The following is an 18,264-nucleotide window of genomic DNA, read 5'->3' as shown; positions in this document are numbered from 1 at the left end:
GATATACAACATTCAAAATATATAGGCAAAAAAAGATTATTTTCGTAATGAGTATTGTTGTGATTCGTTGAAAACACATATGAGATAATATATATAATTCAATGAAGTTTGAAGGAAAATTAAACTAGTTTGGAGTCAAATTCATTACCAATGATATAAAATATTAAAAAAAAATAGGCAAAAAAGGTTTTTTTTAAATGGGTATTGGGGTGATTTGGACTAGTTTGGTATCAAAATTCATAGTTAAAATCGAGTTTAAAAAATTCATCTGTAATACATGTATCACGCATGTATCTCAACATACAAGTATACCTTTTCTTCGAATTTTCAGTTCAACCCTCCTCAAAACTTCACCAAGGTTGAAGTTTCCTCTTAGTGACACTACATCTGATGTTTTCTTTCACCTTGTACACATGGATTATGTGGACCTTATAAAATTCGAACTTTTGATAGAAAATATTATTTTCTTACAATTGTGGATGATCACTTTAGGTACACATGGATATATTTTCTACAGCTGAAATATGAGGTCATAGTTGTGATGAAACGGTTCCTAACCATGATTCAGAACCAGTTTGGAACTTCAGACAAGCTTAGGGCTCAAACAAGCCTCAAGGCGGTGGAATCAAATTAACTGAGGCATTACTAAGTGCATGCTTTGTTCAGAGCCATCATGATTATTCATTGTTTTTATTAAGGAAGTAGGATAATCTTGTGATTGTATTAGTGTATGTAGATGATCTTCTAATCATAGAAAATAAAGCAGAGTTAATTGAACATGCCAAAGCTATTCTGCATCAGCAATTCAGAGTCAAGGACTTAGGAGAACTCAAATATTTCTTAGGCATTGAAGTGTTGAGATCCAAGACTGGAATTCTACTAAATCAAAGAAAGTACATACTGGAGTTAATCTCAGAGTTGGGGCTGAGTGGAGCTAAGCCAGCTTCTACACCTCTGGAGGCAAATGTCAGACTAACAACTGCTGAATATGACCAAGCAATCGGTGTTCGAGGTGATGAGTTACTAGAAGACATAAGTTCCTACCAAAGATTAGGGGGCAAGCTCTTATATATCACTATCACTAGGCCTGATATCAACTATGCAGTGCAAACATTAAGCCAATTATGCAAAGGCCTAAGAAGTCTCACTTGGAATCAACAATGAGAGTTGTAAGATAATTGAAAAGTGCATATGGGCAAGGCATTTTGATGAGCTCTGGAAATGCAGAAAGACTCACATGCTGGTGTGATTCAAATTGGGATGCATGTCCCAATATCAGGAGGTCTATCATTCGCTATGTTGTAAAGTTTGGAGACAGCTTAGTGTCATGGAAATCAAAGAAGCATCAAACTGTATCCAGGAGTTCAGCTGAGGCTGAGTATAGGAGTATGGCTGCAGCAGTAGCAGAAATAACATGGCTATTGGGGTTGTTTAAGGAGTTGGGAGTTCATGTTACTTCACCAGTGACAATTTTCACTGACAGCAAATACGCCATACAGATTGCAGAAAATCCAATCCTACATGAGAGAACAACACATATCGAGATTGATTACCACTTCATTCAAGACAAGATTAAGGATTGAGTAGTCAAGGCAGTTTATGTGAATACCAAGGATCAACAAGCAGACTTACTAATAAAGGGGCTAGGGACTGCACAACGCATGCATCTACTTGGCAAGCTTGATGTGCTCAATTTCTTACACCCTCCAGCTTCAGGGGCATGTTCAAATAGAGCATGTGCAACTCACGTGTATTAGTTGGTTAGGAAGTTAGTTACAAATGTTAGGCAGTTAATGACGGCTGTTAGTGAGCTATATTAGTTGGATAAGTTAATTAGAATTAGTTAGCGGTCAGTATATATGTATAGTGTTAACTACTGAATGAGCCAATGGAACAATTATCATTTCCAAATACTCTGCTTCTCTCTCTCTTCTAACTCCATTAACGAGCAAGGTGAAAGCTTCAATCCTTGCCTTTTAGCAAATTTGCTTATGAGCGGACATAACTGGTAATTTTCCTTCCTTTTAACTCCCAGCCCGTAAAAGCAAGATCATCCCTGGACGACTGATAGAGTCACATTCCCACAGCAGGGAAAAAAATAATATGTATTGAATGTTCTCAATATAGCTCGAAATACTTTGTAGCAAGAGGCAAGTCGTTCTACCATGCACATACTTCAAAAACATATTTTTCCTTTTGCCATCCGTCCTTCTTCCGTTCACTGATACTATAGCTCTACTTGTTCAACAATAAACTTTAATCTTATGAATTTTGATGTATGTGTGATGACCCGATAAGTCATCTAGAGTTTTAAACCTTAATTCTGCGTTTTGAAGCCTCAACTAGCTTCATTAAGCCTTCCTCGATTTGCATGCGCGGTCCGTGTCTTTTTCCGGTAGGCTTTTATGTAAAAAATTGATAAAAATGTGAATTTGTGCCTTAAAAGTCCACTTTGAGTTTACTTCGGTCAACGTTTTGAGCAAACAGGCCCGGATCTGTATTTTGACGGTCCCGGTAGGTCCGTATCGTGATTTGGGACCTGGGCGTATGCCCGGAATCGAATTCGGAGGTCCCTAGCTCGAGTTATCGCATTTTGTCGAAAATTTGAAGTTTAAAGGTTTAAAAAGTTTAAAGATTTTATTAAAGTTTTGACTTTATTGCTACTGGGTCCAGATTTTGGTTGCGGAGCTTGGTATATGTTCATTACTATATTTTATGACTTGTCTGCAAAATTTGGTGAAAACTGGAGTTGGTTTGACGTGATTCGGATGCCCGATTGTTGAAATGGAAATTCGTAAGTTTCAATGAAAATTTCATTTGATTTGGTGTTTGATTCGTAGTTCTAGGTGTTATTTTGGCGATTTGATCGCGCGAGCGAGTTTGTATGATATTTTTGAACTTGTGTACATGTTTGGTTTGGAGCCCCGGGAGCTCGGATGAGTTTTGGATAGGCTACAGAAGGCTTTTGGACTTAGAATCATAGTTGAAGCCTTTGTGCTTCTGGTGTCTACTACAGACTTCGCAATTGCGAGGTCTGGCTCGCAAATGCGAGACCTTGCATTTGCGAAGGAAACATCGCATTTGCGAGCATGGGCTGGGGGGTTGGTTTCTCGCAATTGCGAGTACTCTGCCGTAATTGCGAAAGAGGCAGGTTCGCATTTGCCAACAAACAGTTCGCATTTGCGATGGGGACTGGGGAGAAGCTTGTTCGCATTTGCGGTAAGGCCCAGTTCGCATTTGCGAATAAATCATCGCAAATGCGATAATAGCAGAAATGTGGGGACTTTGCATTTGCGAAGGAAATCTTGCATTTTCGGGGTTCGCAATTGCGAACCTTAGGCCGCAATTGCGACATCTGCGCCTGGTCAAAAAGTTGAGTTAGACGAGATTTTTCTCATTATTTCAAATTTTCAAACCTAGAAGCCTTAAAGGCAATTTTTCCAAGAACTCTTCTTCCCCAATTCATTGGTAAGTAATTCTAACCTACTTTCTTTCAATTACCCATTACATTTCATAAGATTTCAACCTAAAATCTAGGATTTTCATGGTAGAAATTGGGGAATTGGGTAGAATTAGAGATTTTTGTAAAATTGGAATTTAAACCTCAAATTGAGGTCGGATTTCGAAACAAATTACATAACCGGGATCGGGAGTAAATGGATAATTGAGTTTTGGTCCGAATTTTGGGTTTGGACCAAACGAGCCCGGGAGTTGACTTTTGTTGACTCTTTCAATAATGACCTAAATTGAACCTTTTTCATTTGCGGGTAGTTCCTAAGGCTTATTTTGAATCTTTTGGTTGATAATTTGCTATATTTGGTTTTTTCAGAGGCTTTTTCGAAAGGCAAAGCCGTGGTTGAGCTTTGAGTCGATTTTGGAGCGAGGTAAGTGTCGTGGTTAACCTTGACTTGAGGGATTAGGACTTGTTTGCCTATTTGCTACATGTTTAAATGTTGGGTACAGCGTATATGTGAGGTGACGATTACTTATGCGTTGTTGTTGGGTTAAAGCATGCGGGTGGGACTTGTTTCTTGTAATTTACTCCTTTCTTTTGATTATGATATCCATGCTTAGACTAGTTTATTACTAAATTGATCGTTCTTTCCGCATTTATGAGCTATTTGTGATAATTGAGTATTGTTTTTGAAGTTGAGGTTGGTATTGTGAAACCGTTGTTGACATAAGGTTTATTCTTGCTTATTCTATCTCCCAATTGTTATATGTTCATTGTTACATGGTAAGGGAGAGTGTTAAAGCACGAAGGGTGATGCCGTACCAATTGCTACTGTAATTATTGATTAATACATAGTGAGGAAGAGAGTTAAAACACGAAGAGTGATGGTGTGCCGTATTTATTATTTAATGATGAAATTGAGAGGAAAAGCACGAAGGATGATGTCATGCCGTATTTATCATTTTAAGGAGAGATTGAGAGTAAAAGCACGAAGGGTGATGCCGTGCAGTTTTTATTCATTATGTTTATCCGTTTCGTTGGCTGAAGGTTTATTGATTGTTTCATGTTGTTATTCCCTGTTGTAGTTACCGTATCTTGTACCCCTTTCACATGTCCCCTACCAATAGTACTTGTTTAATCTTTATTTGTTGTTATGTTGTACATATATTTTCGTCTGTACATGTTTAATTATGTAGGTGTCCTGTCATAGCCTCGTCACTACCTCGTCGAGGTTAGGCTCGACACTTACGGAGTACATTTGATCGGTTGTACTCATACTACACTCTGCACTTCTTGCGCAGATTTTGGTACTGGCCCCAGATATACGCAAGGTGCATCAGCTCGGATTAGCATTTGGAAACTCGAGGTACATCTGCTGGCGTCCGCAGACCTTGAAGTCTCCTTCCTTTTTCCCTATTTACTTTTCATTTTATTTGCCCAGAATAACTCTTATTGGTATTAAATTTCTTATACCTTGTGAAACCCTTCAAATATATGAACTGAGACAAAAAGAATTACCAGAAGAAAAGAACCCAGATGAAAAATTAGAGTATTACCCGTAAGAAACCAGTGCGTATTTAAAATTTCTCAAGGTTTGGTTCCATCCTTTTTCTTCTTCTTCTCCTTTTGAAATTCCTTTTCTGCGTTTTCTGAAGCAGAACCCTTTTTCCCCTTTCTTTCTTTCATTTTTTTGATTTAGTTACAATTATGGGCTTCGGCCCTTTTAGTGAATCCTTATTCTTTTCCTTTTTTTTGATTTTTTATGCTAGTTTCTTATTATTATTATTATTATTATTATTATTATTATTATTTTGCTAATGACCAACACACCCTTATTAAAAAAAATATAGGGTATTACATCCTCCCCACTTTATGAAGTTCGGTCCCCGAATTTAACTTAAGTACGTACCTATAGACTGAAACAAATGGGGGTACTTGACTCGCATAGCATCTTCTATTTCCCAAGTAGCTTCTTCAACTGTATGATTTCACCATAAAACTTTTACGAACTCAATTTCTTTTGACAGTAGCTTTTTTACTTGCCTATCAACAATAGCCATCGGCTCTTTCTCGTAAAACAACTTCTCATCAAGCGGTATAGTTGGTGCTTCAAGCGCCTGAGATGAGTCTGATATACATTTTCTTTGCATTGAGACATAAAACACTGGAGGAATAAAGGACAACTCAGGAGGAAGTGCCAAACAATAAGCAACAGCTCCCACTCGGTCTAGTATCTCATACGGTCCTATAAACCTGGGGATCAACTTGCCTCTTTTCCCAAACCGCATCACACCTTTCATAGGGGAGACTCGTAGGAACACTTTGTCCCCAATTGTGACCACTAAATCTCTTCTTCTCTTATCAGCATAAGACTTTTGTCTGCTTTGAGCTGTAAGCAATCTCTGTCTGATCAACTGGACTTTGTCCATAGCTTCTTGTACTAAGTCAGGTCCCAGTAAGTTGGTCTCACCAGCTTCAAACAATCCGATAGGAGAATGACATATTCTACCATACAATGCTTCGTACGGTGCCATTTGAATACTGGACTGGCAGCTATTGTTGTAAGCAAATTCAGCTAAAGGTAGATAAGCGTCCCAACTACCTCCAAACTCAAGAATGCAAGCTTTCAACATATCCTCCAAGATATGTATAGTACATTCAGACTGCCCGTCTGTCTGTAGATGAAATGCAGTACTAAGATCTACTCGTGCCCAATGCTTCTTGAAAAGATTTCCAAAAGCGTGAGGTAAATTGTGATCCTCTATCAGAGATGATGGATATTGGAACCCCGTGAAGTCGGACAATTTCGTTCATAAATATCTGTGCATACCTCACTCCGCCTACAGTCTTTACTGGCAAAAAGTGTGATGATTTCATCAGTCGATTTACAATCACCCATACAGAGTCATAACCTCTAAGGGTTCGTGGTAGCCAGGTGACAAAGTCCATACTAATTCTTTCCCATTTCCACTCTGGAATCTCAATTTGTTGTAGTAGTCCTGCGGGTCGCTGATGCTCAGCCTTGACATGCTGACAAGTCAAACAACTAGAAACGAAGTTAGCAACATCTTTATCCAGACCTTCCCACCAATAAAATTGCTTCACGTTATGGTACATTTTTGTAGATCCAGGATGTATGGTGTATTTAGAGTTGTGGGCTTCTTCAAGAATAGCATGTCTCAACCCATCTACGTCTGCTACACATAGCCTGTCACCCATTCAAAGAATACCATCACTTTCAACAATCATATCCTTGCTTTTACCAGCTAAGGCCTCATCTCTGTATTTGCATAATCGTTCATCCTCATATTGGGTGTCCTTAATGCGCTCAACTAATGAAGACTTAGCCTGAGCAGAAGCCAACAATGCCTCTGAATTTCCGACACTAAATCTGATACCTGTATCTTCTAGACTCTGGATATCTTTGGCTAACAGTCTCTTTGTAGGAGCTATATGTGTCAAACTCCCCATAGATTTTCTGCTCAATGCATCAGCCACCACATTGGCTTTTCCAGGATGATATAAAATAGAACAATCATAGTCTTTGAGTAGTTCCATCCACCGACGCTGCTGCAGATTTAGATCTCTCTGCTGAAAGATATACTTCAAACTTTTATGGTCAGTATAAATCTCACAAGTTTCGCCATATAGGTAATGCCTCCAGATTTTTAAAGCAAATACCACTGCAGCCATCTCCAAATCATGTGTAGCATAGTTTTACTCATGCTTTTTCAATTGTCTCGAAGCATAAGCTATAACGTGACCATTTTGCATGAGAACACATCCTAATCCCACCCTCAATGCGTCACAGAACACCGTAAATCCTTCGGAACCTGATGGTAAGGCTAATATTGGTGCAGTTGTCAAACATGTTTTGAGTTTCTAAAAGCTCTGCTCACATTCCTCCGTCCACTGAAACTTTGCATTTTTTTTTTGTGTTAGCTTAGTTAGTGACGCTGCTATTCTGGAGAAATCCTGCACAAAACGCTTGTAATAGCCCGCTAAGCCTAAAAAGCTACGAATCTCTGTAGCAGAAGTAGGTCTGGGTCATTTCTGCACAGCTTCGGTCTTCTTAGGATCTACAATAATTTCATCTTTGGATACAACATGCCCCAGAAATGATACTGAGTCTAGCCAAAATTCACACTTTGAGAACTTAGTATAAAGCCGATGTTCTCGCAATGTCTGCAACACAGTCCTGAGATGATTCTCGTGTTCTCCTTGGCAACGAGAATATATCAGGATATCATCAATAAATACTATTACAAATCTATCCAGAAACGGCTTGAAAACCCTATTCATTAAACCCATGAATGCAGCTGGAGCATTAGTCAGTCCGAAAGGCATCACAAGGAACTCATAGTGCCCGTATCGAGTTCTGAAAGCAGTTTTAGAAATATCTTCATCGTTGATTCTAAGCTGATGATAACCAAAATGGAGGTCAATCTTTGAAAAGTGGGCAGCTCCTTGTAACTGATCAAACATGTCATCTATACGAGGCAAAGGATATTTATTGCGTATTGTTATCTTGTTCAACTGCCTATAGTCAATGCACATTCTCAGGGAGCCGTCTTTCTTCTTTACGAACAGTACTGGTGCACCCCACGGAGATATACTCGGTCTGATAAAACCCTTATCTAACAAATCATGCAGTTGTTGTTTTAGCTCCTTCAACTCTGCTGGTGCCATCCGATATGGCGGTATTGATATGGGCTGTGTGTCAGGTGGCAAATCAATACCAAAATCTATTTTTCGTACTGGAGGCAATCCTGGTAAATCCTTAGGAAATACATCAGAAAATTCTCTCACTACTGGTACATTTTCTATACTAACTGTTTCCTTTCTTGTGTCATGTACAATGGCTAAGAGACCCAAGCAACCTTTATTCAGAAGTCGTTGAGCCTTCATAAAAGATACAACTTTACAAGTCTCTGGAACCTGACCCCCTTTTAGAACAAAACTAGGTTCGTTTGGTATCTCAAACTTGACTATCTTTGCATAACAATCACGATAGCATAGAAAGAAGATAACCAATCCATTCCTATCAGCATGTCAAAGTCATCATATCAATTACAATAAGGTCAGCTAGAGTATCTCTACCTTGAACCCGAATCTGACAAGCACGATACACGTATTCAGCTAATAGAGACTCTCCAACAGGAGCAGCAACTAGAAAAGGATCATTCAATAGCTCAGGCTGTCTACTAAACCTCAAAGTAAAGTACGAGGACACATAGGAGTGAATGGATCCTGGATCAATCAACGCAAGTGCATCAAATGAACAGACAGAAAAAACACCTATAACCACAGCATTCGAGGCCTGAGCATCCCGTCTAGTAAATGCAAAAACTCTCACCTGACCTCCAGCATTCCCTTGTCCTTGATTCACAGCAGCACGGTCTCCAGCACCTTGACCTCTATTTCCTGTACCTGTAGCACCTGAAGTATTACGAGTAGTCTAAGTAGGTGCAGCTGACTGAATAGAAGCTTAGTTGAAATTTCTCGGAGGCTGAGGGCAATCCCTCAAGTGACTGTCCCAACTGGCCACACCGAAAGCACTCTCCAGTTAGAACACAACACTGGCCCAAATGTGATCTACCATAGGTCTGGCAGACTGGAGTAGTGGCATATATCTACCCAGAATTACGATGTCCAGATGCTGACGGTCCCCTAGTACCCTGTCTGTAATGTGGTCTGTATGTGGTCTGTGAAGACATCTGTGTCCCTGTCTGAGAACCCTGTTGTTGTTGTCCCTGATTTCCTGCTCTTCGATTTTCACTAAAACCGCCACTGAAAGACCCTCCTATCTTGGCCTTCTTACGTAAATCACTAACTGCACGCTCATCACGTCCCTTGTTTTCAATTTTTCTAGCAAGATCGACTGCATCAGTGTAGGATAAAGTCTTCATCTGTGGGGCTACTGCAGTGTATAGACGACCAACCAATCCATCCACAAACCTCTAAACTCGAGCTTCTTCGGTAGACACTAAGTAAGGAGCATATCTAGCCAGCTTACAAAACTTGGTTTTATATGTTGACACATCCATATCTGGAGTCTGAACCAATCTCTCAAAGTCTCTAGCATATTTTTGCACCAGGCTGTCTGGAAGAAAATGATTCATGAACAACTTAGTGAATTTGTCCCATGTCAGTGGTGCTGCTCATGCTGGCCTTCCTAGCAATACAGTTTCATACCATGTGTTGGCCATATCCTCTAGTTTGTATGCTGCGAGCTCCACGGCTCTCTCACTAGAACATCCTAGAGCACGTAATGCCTTGAGTGTCCCATCCAAGAAACTTTAAGGATTTATCAGAACCTGTGAATTTTGGTGACTTCACTTTTAGGAGCTCTTGTAGGGATACTTCCTTATTCCCGAAAGCGTGAGTCTGTACGGGTGCTTGTGTATGTAAAGTAGCTTGAGGAGCTGAACTTCCACCCTGAGTAGGCACCAATGCCTCTAACACATTCAATAACTTTGCCACTGCGTCTGCAGGTAAGGCAACAATAGGTACAACAGTTGGCACTGGTAGCATCCTGAACTCCCTGCTCTTGCACTTGATCTGGCATAGCAGCTTGGGATTGACCCATGTTCCCAACTTCAGGTTGAGGAGCAATCTGTCTTCTAGTTTGATGAACCCCAACTTGACCGCCACCCCGGGTAGTACCACATCCAGCACCACGTCCAGCAAATGAGGGTGTGCGTGTCCTAGCCATCTACGAAAGAATTATTCCAAAGTCAATCTCAAGTTATCTCAACGCACGATCGAAGAATGAAAGAAGGGAAAACATTCCTAGATGTTCAGTAGCCTCAAGATCATAAGTATGGGCCCCTACATACCCATGAACAAGACTCTACTAAACAATTCTCCATGACTCGGGACTTAAAGCCTAAGCTCTGATACCAACTTATTGGGACCTGACTTAGTACAAGACGCTATGGACAAAGTCCAGTTGATCAGACAGAGATTGCTTACAGCTCAAAGCAGACAAAAGTCTTATGCTGATAAGAGAAGAAGAGATTTAGTGTTCACAATTGGGGACAAAGTGTTCCTACGAGTCTCTCCTATGAAAGGTGTGATGCGGTTTGAGAAAAGAGGCAAGTTGAGCCCCAGGTTTATAGGACCGTATGAGATATTAGACCGAGTGGGAGCTGTGGCTTATCGTTTGGATCTTCCTCCTGAGTTGCCCTTTATTCATCCAGTGTTTCATGTCTCAATGCTAAGAAAATATATATCAAACTCATCTCAGGTGCTTGAAGCACCAACTATACCGCTTGATGAGAAGTTGTCTTACGAGAAGGAGCCGACGGCTATTGTTGATAGGCAAGTAAGAAAGCTACGGTCAAAAGAAATTGATAGGGTTGCTTATCGGGTGGATTGGGCGGTTATTTGCTCTTAACGGTTTGGCTTATCGGTTATCGGCTTTTAAATGTATTAATCCGCTAGCCACTCGATAAGATGTCGGGCGGATTGGTATCGATTTATCTCTTATCGGGCGATTTATCGGCCTAATTCAATCTTTATTTTAAATAGAATAGAAATTCTGAATTTGAAGCTGAAACTTTTATACATGATTTTAAGAAGCAAAAGATTTCACACTTCTATTTTAGGATTGAAAAAGGCTCACTACGAACTCGGGGACTAATTTGGTACTCAATGAATATGGTGATTGAAGGGTTCATGTCATGCTTGCAGATGCAAACATTCCCTGTAATTTTGGGAATGACCCCAGGAAGCACCTAACAGAGTTGATACAAATAATGATTAATTGAACTGCGCTGGAAGATACAAACCGAATAGCTTAAAGTTGTACAGTGTTCTTAGGTTCTCTTTTGCAGATATTATCCAAAAAAGAAAATTATCATAATATTCTATTATGCACTTGATGTAAATGTTATTTGGGTATGGTCATCTATTTTCATTTTTATATGGAGCAGTTTATTGATACGTGAAACTCAAAAGGAAGCTGAACACTTCATATGTTGAGCCCGTGCAAGGAAGCTGAACACTTCATATGTTGAGCCCGTGCATTTTCACGGGCAACCTCCCTCTAATGTATATATATTCTTAACGGGTTAACGGATTATCCGTTAAGAAAATTGAATAATCCGCCCCCAAACCGATAAGCCGTTAATAAAAAAATTTCAATCCGTTCCCCGTCCGTTAAACCGTTAACCCGATACCAATAAGCCATTAAGCTTCGGTTTCGGTTCGGTTTTCAGTTTTGGTTCGATTTTGAACACCCCTAAAAATTGAGTTCATAAAAGTCTTATGGCGAAATCATACAGTTGAAGAAGCTACTTGGGAAATAGAAGATGTTATGCGAGTCAAGTACCCCCATTTGTTTCAGTCTACAGGTACATACATGAGTTAAATTCGGGGCCCGAATTTCATAAGGTGGGAAAGATGTAATACCCTATATTTTTTTTAGTAAGGGTGTATTGGTCTTTAGCAAAATAATAATAATAATAATAATAATAATAATAATAATAATAATAATAATAATAATAATAATAAACTAGCTATAAAAAAAAACAAATCAAAAAAATAAAGGAAAAAGAATAAGGATTCACTAAAAGGGCCAAAGCCCATAACTGTAACTAAATCAAAACAACGAAAGAAAGAAGGGGAAAAAGGGCTCTGCTTCAGAAAACGCAGAAAAGGAATTTCAAAAGGAGAAGAAGAAAGAAGAAAAATGTTGGAACCAAACCTTGAAATTTTTTAAATACGCACTGGTTCTTATGGGTAATATTCGAATTTCTCATCTGGGTTCTTTTCTTCTGGTAATTCTTTTTGTCTCGGTTCATATATTTGAAGGGTTTCACAAGTTATAAGAAATTTAATACCAATAAGAGTTATTCTGGACAAATTATGCAATTGGAAGTTGGTCGATGTTACTGTAGGCTAAATTCACTTGGAAAAAGAAGGGTATTAATGTATTTGTACTTAAACTAGTCTCATTATATATGATCTTTGTTAGGTTAAATTAAGTTAGGGTGCAAGGATTGAGTTTTGATGTTTAACTATATTGCAATGACATTATCGAATTTGGGTTTGAATGTGGTAAGTCTAGTATTGAGCACAAAAGATAAGTACCAATTAAGAAGGAATATTATGGACAGTAATGTTATTTCAGTTTCAATTTATGCACACGATTAAGGAAATTGAACAGTACAGGGAATAAACCATATAAATACCTTTTTATTTAAAAGATTTTGGACTAATTCAAATTACTCATAGCGTGGGTAAATATAATTCGGCGAACTGATGATAAAATATAGAACTCGAAGGATTGGCTATTCTAAATTAGTGATGGATTTAGCCTAAATGAGGCAATTAACATGAGATCGATATTATGTAATTATAGATTGATTGGAGGAATTTGTACGAATTGCTCGAGGTGAAGCATTTGGTATTTCGGCACGAGTACTGTGAGTAGTAATCTTACCGCAATTTGTGTTTTCATAACTTGCATGATTTACACATGATTTTTAATATGAATATGTTACCGATTATTTTGAGTTGCATGTGGGACAAGTCTTTTACTCGATATGATACCGAATTAGTTGTTTGACATGATTACCGTTGTGTTAAATATTCTTGTTGGCACTAGATGTTTTATCGTTACTTGAATTTACTGTATCGAAATGCAATTACATGATTTGATAAGAACCGAAATGCCCTATATTGTTTTAAAAATATTTTCCTATGAGTATAATATGGATTATAGACAAGTATAAATGAGAATAGACTTTGAAGGATTCCGTAGCTAACGGCAGGTTCATTAGACCTGGTGCACCTTGTAATTACCGATAATCGTTACAACCCTCGCTAGTGGGAAGGTAGAACTAGCATATCGTTACCGATTAACCTCGAGTAGGGACTACCGTTATATTTGACTTCTTGCGAAGAAGTCCACAGTTATACCGATTACATGATTCATTCATTGAAACCTCCCAAATGCGAATATTGATATTATACAGTGATTACCGAGCTTATTACTGAATTGTTAATGGTATTATACTACAAGAAAAACATGATGAGACTGAAAATTATTTATTGTTTCTGAAAGGGCATTTTTATGTTATTTTCTGTTTGAGATACTAGCATGTTTTCTGACTTGTCCCCAATGAAAACAGTTGTGGTTAACTGTTATTACTCACTGAGCTAGCGACTCATTCCCCGCTAATTTTTTTTACAGAGACAGCAGTTGACGCGGGCGAGGATTTCAATAATTAGAGCGCACAGGTTGATAGTTCTTGGTGAGCCTCGCACTTGTTCGCGTAGGCGGAGATTTTATTTCTTGTTAGTCTTTTCTTTGAACTCTTAGAGTCGCTCCATAGTCATTATTTTAGTGTCATGAGTATTCTTTTGTTATTATAGTCTTATGTTGAGTATCGTTCTTTATTATCGAAAGTGGAAATAAATTAGTATTTCTGGTTGTTAGTGGGTTGATTAGTAATGGTGGAGACTTGTTTTGGTTAATTGATAAGTCGTCAATTGTTTGGTTTGATATTAGGATGGTTGTTTGTTGATTTTGAGACAGGAATTTTTTTGGATAGTCCAAAAACAGGGAAAACTCTATCCGATTTTCTGTAAAATACCCATGAGGCTTACTTGGGGGCACTTGCTCCAAAGCGCCAGTCATGATCCTAAATTGGGTCGTGACAATATATTTTCGTCTGTACAGGTTTAATTATGTGGGTGTCCTGTCATAGCCTCGTCACTACCTCGTCGAGGTTAGGTTCGACAGTTACGGAGTACATTGGATCGGTTGTACTCATACTACACTCTGCACTTCTTGTGCAGATTTTGGTACTGGCCCCAGATATACATAAGGTGCATCAGCTTGGATTAGCATTTGGAAACTCGAGGCAGATCTGCTGGCGTCTGCAGACCTTGAAATTCCCTTCTCTTTCCCTATTTATCGTTCCTTTCATTCGAGACAGTTGTACTTATTTCAAACCCTACTTGTAGAACCTCTAGAAGCTCGTGTACATGCGACTCCAGATCCGGATCGTACTAGATGATTGGGTTATTATGCTACTTGTACTTCATTTTAGCTTCATTTCTGTCTGAGTGGTTAAACTATTCAAAGTGTTTAAAATTGGTAAAATAATTACTCTAACGTTAGCTTGCCTAGCAAGTGAAATGTTAGGCGCCATCACAGTCCCGAAGGTGGAAATTCCGGGTCGTGACAGTATACCTCAATGTAGCTCTGTGTAGAAGTCACCTCAAGTGCAACTTATCGAGCTTACCTACTCTGAGCATTAAGAATTGAAGCTTATATGTCCTTCAAAAAAAGTGTTAGATTAGACCTTGCAGCTAACTTCCAAATGCTGCCACAGACATTTCTTAAATGTTTCTTCTGTGCTTCCTTTATGAGGTAGAATTTGCAAGCAGGAGCAAAGCACCAACACTTCATATGGATCCAAATATGTAAGAACCTCGGGAGCTCTATCATAGTCCTAGCAAATCAAGACCAGTGATTGTGAGAAAATCGTAATAATTGTTGGCTACTGTGTACGTGAATCATGCTAAACAGAGGGGGGCTTAATTTGAACTCTTTAAATTAAAACTGACTACATACCCAGTGACAATAGTTTCTCAATAGCAAGAGGAAGGTCATGAACGACAAATTTAATGGTCTATGTTTTTCGAATTAACACAGCCAGCACGTCGACAGATAGTTAATATCTTTTTAACAAAAAACACCAGGAGTGAAGAGCGATGAGTTTTCATGCCTTTCATTCTAGGGCTACCTCGGCCAGCCGAGCCCACTACAAAACAAGGGTGCCATCTACCACATGAGCAAGTCTCAGAACGATTGGACCATTTCTATATACAAATTGCTAACAACTATAGATCGTACAGACACTGAGGTAAATGCAGTTGTCTTAGGATCAAAATTATACTATTTGCATTTTCTGATCCTGTAAAATATTTAAGGAAAATATATTTGCTATATTAACTGTACCAGCTTGTTTATGTCGGCGTGTATAAACTCCAGGTAACTTGGTTCTGTCACATGTATTTTGCTAATCACCAGATTCTCAACATCACATTATCTTTTTACGGACAAAATCATACCTATTCGTGAGATTTATTCACCTTTTCTGAGTTCTGATCATGTATTAATCTCTTTCCAGGAAACAAAACAAAAAAGATGATACCTTTTGCAAGATCTACTTACCTTTTCTGTTACAACAACAATAGGCTTCATAGCAAAGTCTGATTGAAGATTCCGAAGTCTCATTCTGATCATGTCAATATCCTAACATTATTATGGACCAAAGTGAATACTCAAGTTTTTGAAAAAGAAAAAAAAAATGAAAATGTCTAGCACAAACATCAATTCATAGAATCCAGGCGGAAAATAGGTGTATGACAGATCTATGAGTGCCATGTTGTGAGAGAAATTACGTTAAATGTCGACCTTCACAATTACAATGTCCTCGTTACTAGTCTATGAGTAAACAGGGGAGTAAAAAGAGAAGCCAAACAAAAATAGATGATGTCACCTACCTTAGCTTGAAATAAATGGTGGTCACTAAAGTCTAGCCGATCAACATATGTTGGCCCCAGCTGCAAAGTTTTAACAACTTTTTAGAACAGAAGAGAGAATAATAAGTAGTGGTAATAAAACAAACGAGAGAAGTTGAATAAAAGCTCAACCACCTCAAAGCTTCAAAGATAAGGAAGGAAAATAGATGGTTGTATGAGTATCAAACAAGAGAATTCAAACCTGTACCTTCTTTATTGTTTCAACAAAAGATTCAGCAGATCCAATCGCTGAGACACATAAGACAAGTGTACTACAGATGTCCATCAAAGCCAATTTGTGAGACATGTTGCGAGCTTTAAGAAAGTATAAAGGCGCCAATCTGCTCAAGAATATAGGAAGAGAATTTTTTACTGTTCGCATTTCTGATGCTATGGCCTCAACGTCTTTTTCTGAGATCTGCGTGACTCAAACATATTAAAATGGATGTCTGTGGTCCTATTTGATTTTCTAATTTTACTAATCAAATGTCATGCTTCACAAGTATCAAGAAGCTATCTCAGATACACAGAAGAAAGAGAGTGTTAATACCAAGTTCGCATGATGGATTACAACTATATCTGCGCGTGCAAGTGCAGTCAAAGGTTCCCTTAATGGTCCAAGTGGAATTAACTGATGGTTCCCCCATGGAATCATTGCATTCACCATTACAATCTCGACGTCACGCCACAAACTGATATGCTACTTTCAGATTTTTACAGCAAACAAAATGTGAGTACAAGTTCTACGTCACAAGTAAAATAAAGAGCCCACAATCATACTCCTAAATAAATCCTAGTCAGAAGCAAAGCCATCATTCGGTTGGGATATAAAGTCTGGGGATTGAAATAAAAACAGTATCCAATTTTGAATTTTTTGGAAGATCAAATAGTTATAATTATGGGGGGGGGGGGGGGGGGAGGAGAAGATATTGGATTGCAACTAAGCACAACAGCAGGAATTGGAGAGGTATTACATATTCCACAAAAAGATGGGAAACATTTTAAACTCAATTTAAGTTGTACTAAATACAAACAACAAAGTTCCTGTTCGATCAGTAGGTGGTTAACACTTAAAATACAGTTTTGGCACAGACCTGCATTCCGTCATCTAGGATTGCAACCCCAATTTGGTCACAACAAGAACTATTTCCCTTTTTGTTATCAGAGAAAAGTCTGCCCAAATCAGTGTTACCATGCTTGCAAGGGCTGATGTGGCCATATCTTTTCAGAAAACTGGCAGCCGTAACGGCCCTGTTTGCACCTACACCAATCTTCACAGGTGTTCCATACAGATGCCTTTGGAGCATTTTTGCTTCATCTGCACCACCATAACCCTGCAGAAGAAAACATTTTCCTGAATAATAGCCTTGTGTTTGTAAAACAAATGAAATTTGAATCGCAAATGGTCCAAAGTACATTCGAAAGAAGAAAAAGCAAAGACAACTGAGTACCACAAACCAATACCAAAAACAAACCAAATAAGAGGCTCAAAATATCTCTTCCTACATTGAAAGATTTAGGTAACTAATGTTCGAGAAACTTTGGCACTAATCCAACACGAGATTAACACAGAGAGAGGATAAGAGACCAGATGCAACAGTAGATCATCCACTTTCAATAAACCAAAAAAGCGGCCTCTTTACAAGGTTCCCTTATGCTAATAATAAATCCAATATCAAGCAATTTGAGTACGGAAAAAAAAGAAGGAGATGGATTCATTCATTTTCAAAATATTACATGAAAAACAAAACATATGGAGTAATATTATAAAGTATCCCCTATGGTGCAATTTATATGACACTCTTGTCATTATAATTAAATCCAAAAATATTTGATATCTTTCCGTTAATAGGATTACTTCATACAACTTTCACAACTTTAAGAAATCAAATTTTGATCTTCATGTGATGTTTTTTATCACACTAACTTCTTAGTTTTTTTCTGTTTTTTTTTTTTATAACCGAGAAATCTCCGAGCGCCAGCGGTGCATGGTTCAAACTTGATGGATACTAAGCCTCTACCCTTCTCCACTTAAACCGCAGCACGGTTCGAACCTGTGACGTGCGCCTAACCCACACATCACGAGCTTAGCTCTTACCACTAGACCAAAGATACGGAGGCCTAATTTCGTACCTATTACAGAATTAATTTGATAATTTCTTCTACTAACACTAATATAATATGCAAGTCAATTTAACATCTCAAACTTCATGTTCAATCAAACACCATCATACATAATGAAATAAAGTAGCTACTAAAAAAAGTGA

The 18,264-nt window shown here is 38.4% G+C and overlaps 3 protein-coding genes across 5 annotated transcripts in view; 1 reads left to right on the top strand and 2 right to left on the bottom strand.

Annotated features, from left to right (window-relative positions):
• Nucleotides 1-801: 801 nt before the first annotated feature.
• LOC109220259 (uncharacterized mitochondrial protein AtMg00810-like) lies at nucleotides 802-1,583 on the top strand (the record flags this gene model as incomplete). The annotated part of the gene is made up of 2 exons (XM_019384711.1): nucleotides 802-1,012; nucleotides 1,228-1,583. Coding segments are annotated over 2 exons (567 nt in total), but the record flags the coding sequence as incomplete, so codon positions are not given.
• A 3,859-nt stretch (nucleotides 1,584-5,442) lies between these two features.
• LOC109220258 lies at nucleotides 5,443-6,925 on the bottom strand. The gene is made up of 2 exons (XM_019384710.1): nucleotides 6,685-6,925; nucleotides 5,443-5,927 (listed from the first exon to the last, which is right to left on the bottom strand). The coding sequence occupies exons 1-2, from the start codon at nucleotides 6,923-6,925 to the stop codon at nucleotides 5,443-5,445; spliced, it is 726 nt and encodes a 241-aa protein (XP_019240255.1).
• A 7,627-nt stretch (nucleotides 6,926-14,552) lies between these two features.
• Nucleotides 14,553-18,264, bottom strand: part of LOC109220260 (probable tetraacyldisaccharide 4'-kinase, mitochondrial) — a 4,181-nt gene continuing 469 nt past the window's right edge. For 2 of the 3 annotated variants that reach the window (XM_019384713.1, XM_019384714.1), the window contains exons 3-8: nucleotides 17,092-17,330; nucleotides 16,548-16,697; nucleotides 16,206-16,415; nucleotides 15,980-16,039; nucleotides 15,648-15,728; nucleotides 14,553-14,922 (exon numbers count right to left, since the gene is read on the bottom strand). In XM_019384713.1, the coding sequence (XP_019240258.1) occupies nucleotides 14,767-14,922; nucleotides 15,648-15,728; nucleotides 15,980-16,039; nucleotides 16,206-16,415; nucleotides 16,548-16,697; nucleotides 17,092-17,330 (896 nt within the window). In that variant the 3' untranslated portion in view covers nucleotides 14,553-14,766. The remainder of the gene's footprint in view (nucleotides 14,923-15,647; nucleotides 15,729-15,979; nucleotides 16,040-16,205; nucleotides 16,416-16,547; nucleotides 16,698-17,091; nucleotides 17,331-18,264) is intronic. The other variant, XM_019384715.1, reaches the window with a different exon arrangement.

The sequence above is a fragment of the Nicotiana attenuata genome, unplaced genomic scaffold, assembly GCF_001879085.1.
Source record: "Nicotiana attenuata strain UT unplaced genomic scaffold, NIATTr2, whole genome shotgun sequence".
NCBI lineage: Eukaryota > Viridiplantae > Streptophyta > Magnoliopsida > Solanales > Solanaceae > Nicotiana > Nicotiana attenuata.
This window is presented reverse-complemented; position numbering and strand designations above follow the sequence as displayed.

Bases quoted from the DNA above. Each gene is read 5' to 3' on its own strand.
- LOC109220258 (XM_019384710.1), bottom strand. From the start codon at position 6,925: ATGGGGAGTTTGACACATATAGCTCCTACAAAGAGACTGTTAGCCAAA. The intron at 5,928-6,684 runs GTATTCTTTGAA...GATTGTTTGAAG, and splicing joins TATGATTGTTGAAAGTGATG to CTGGTGAGACCAACTTACTG.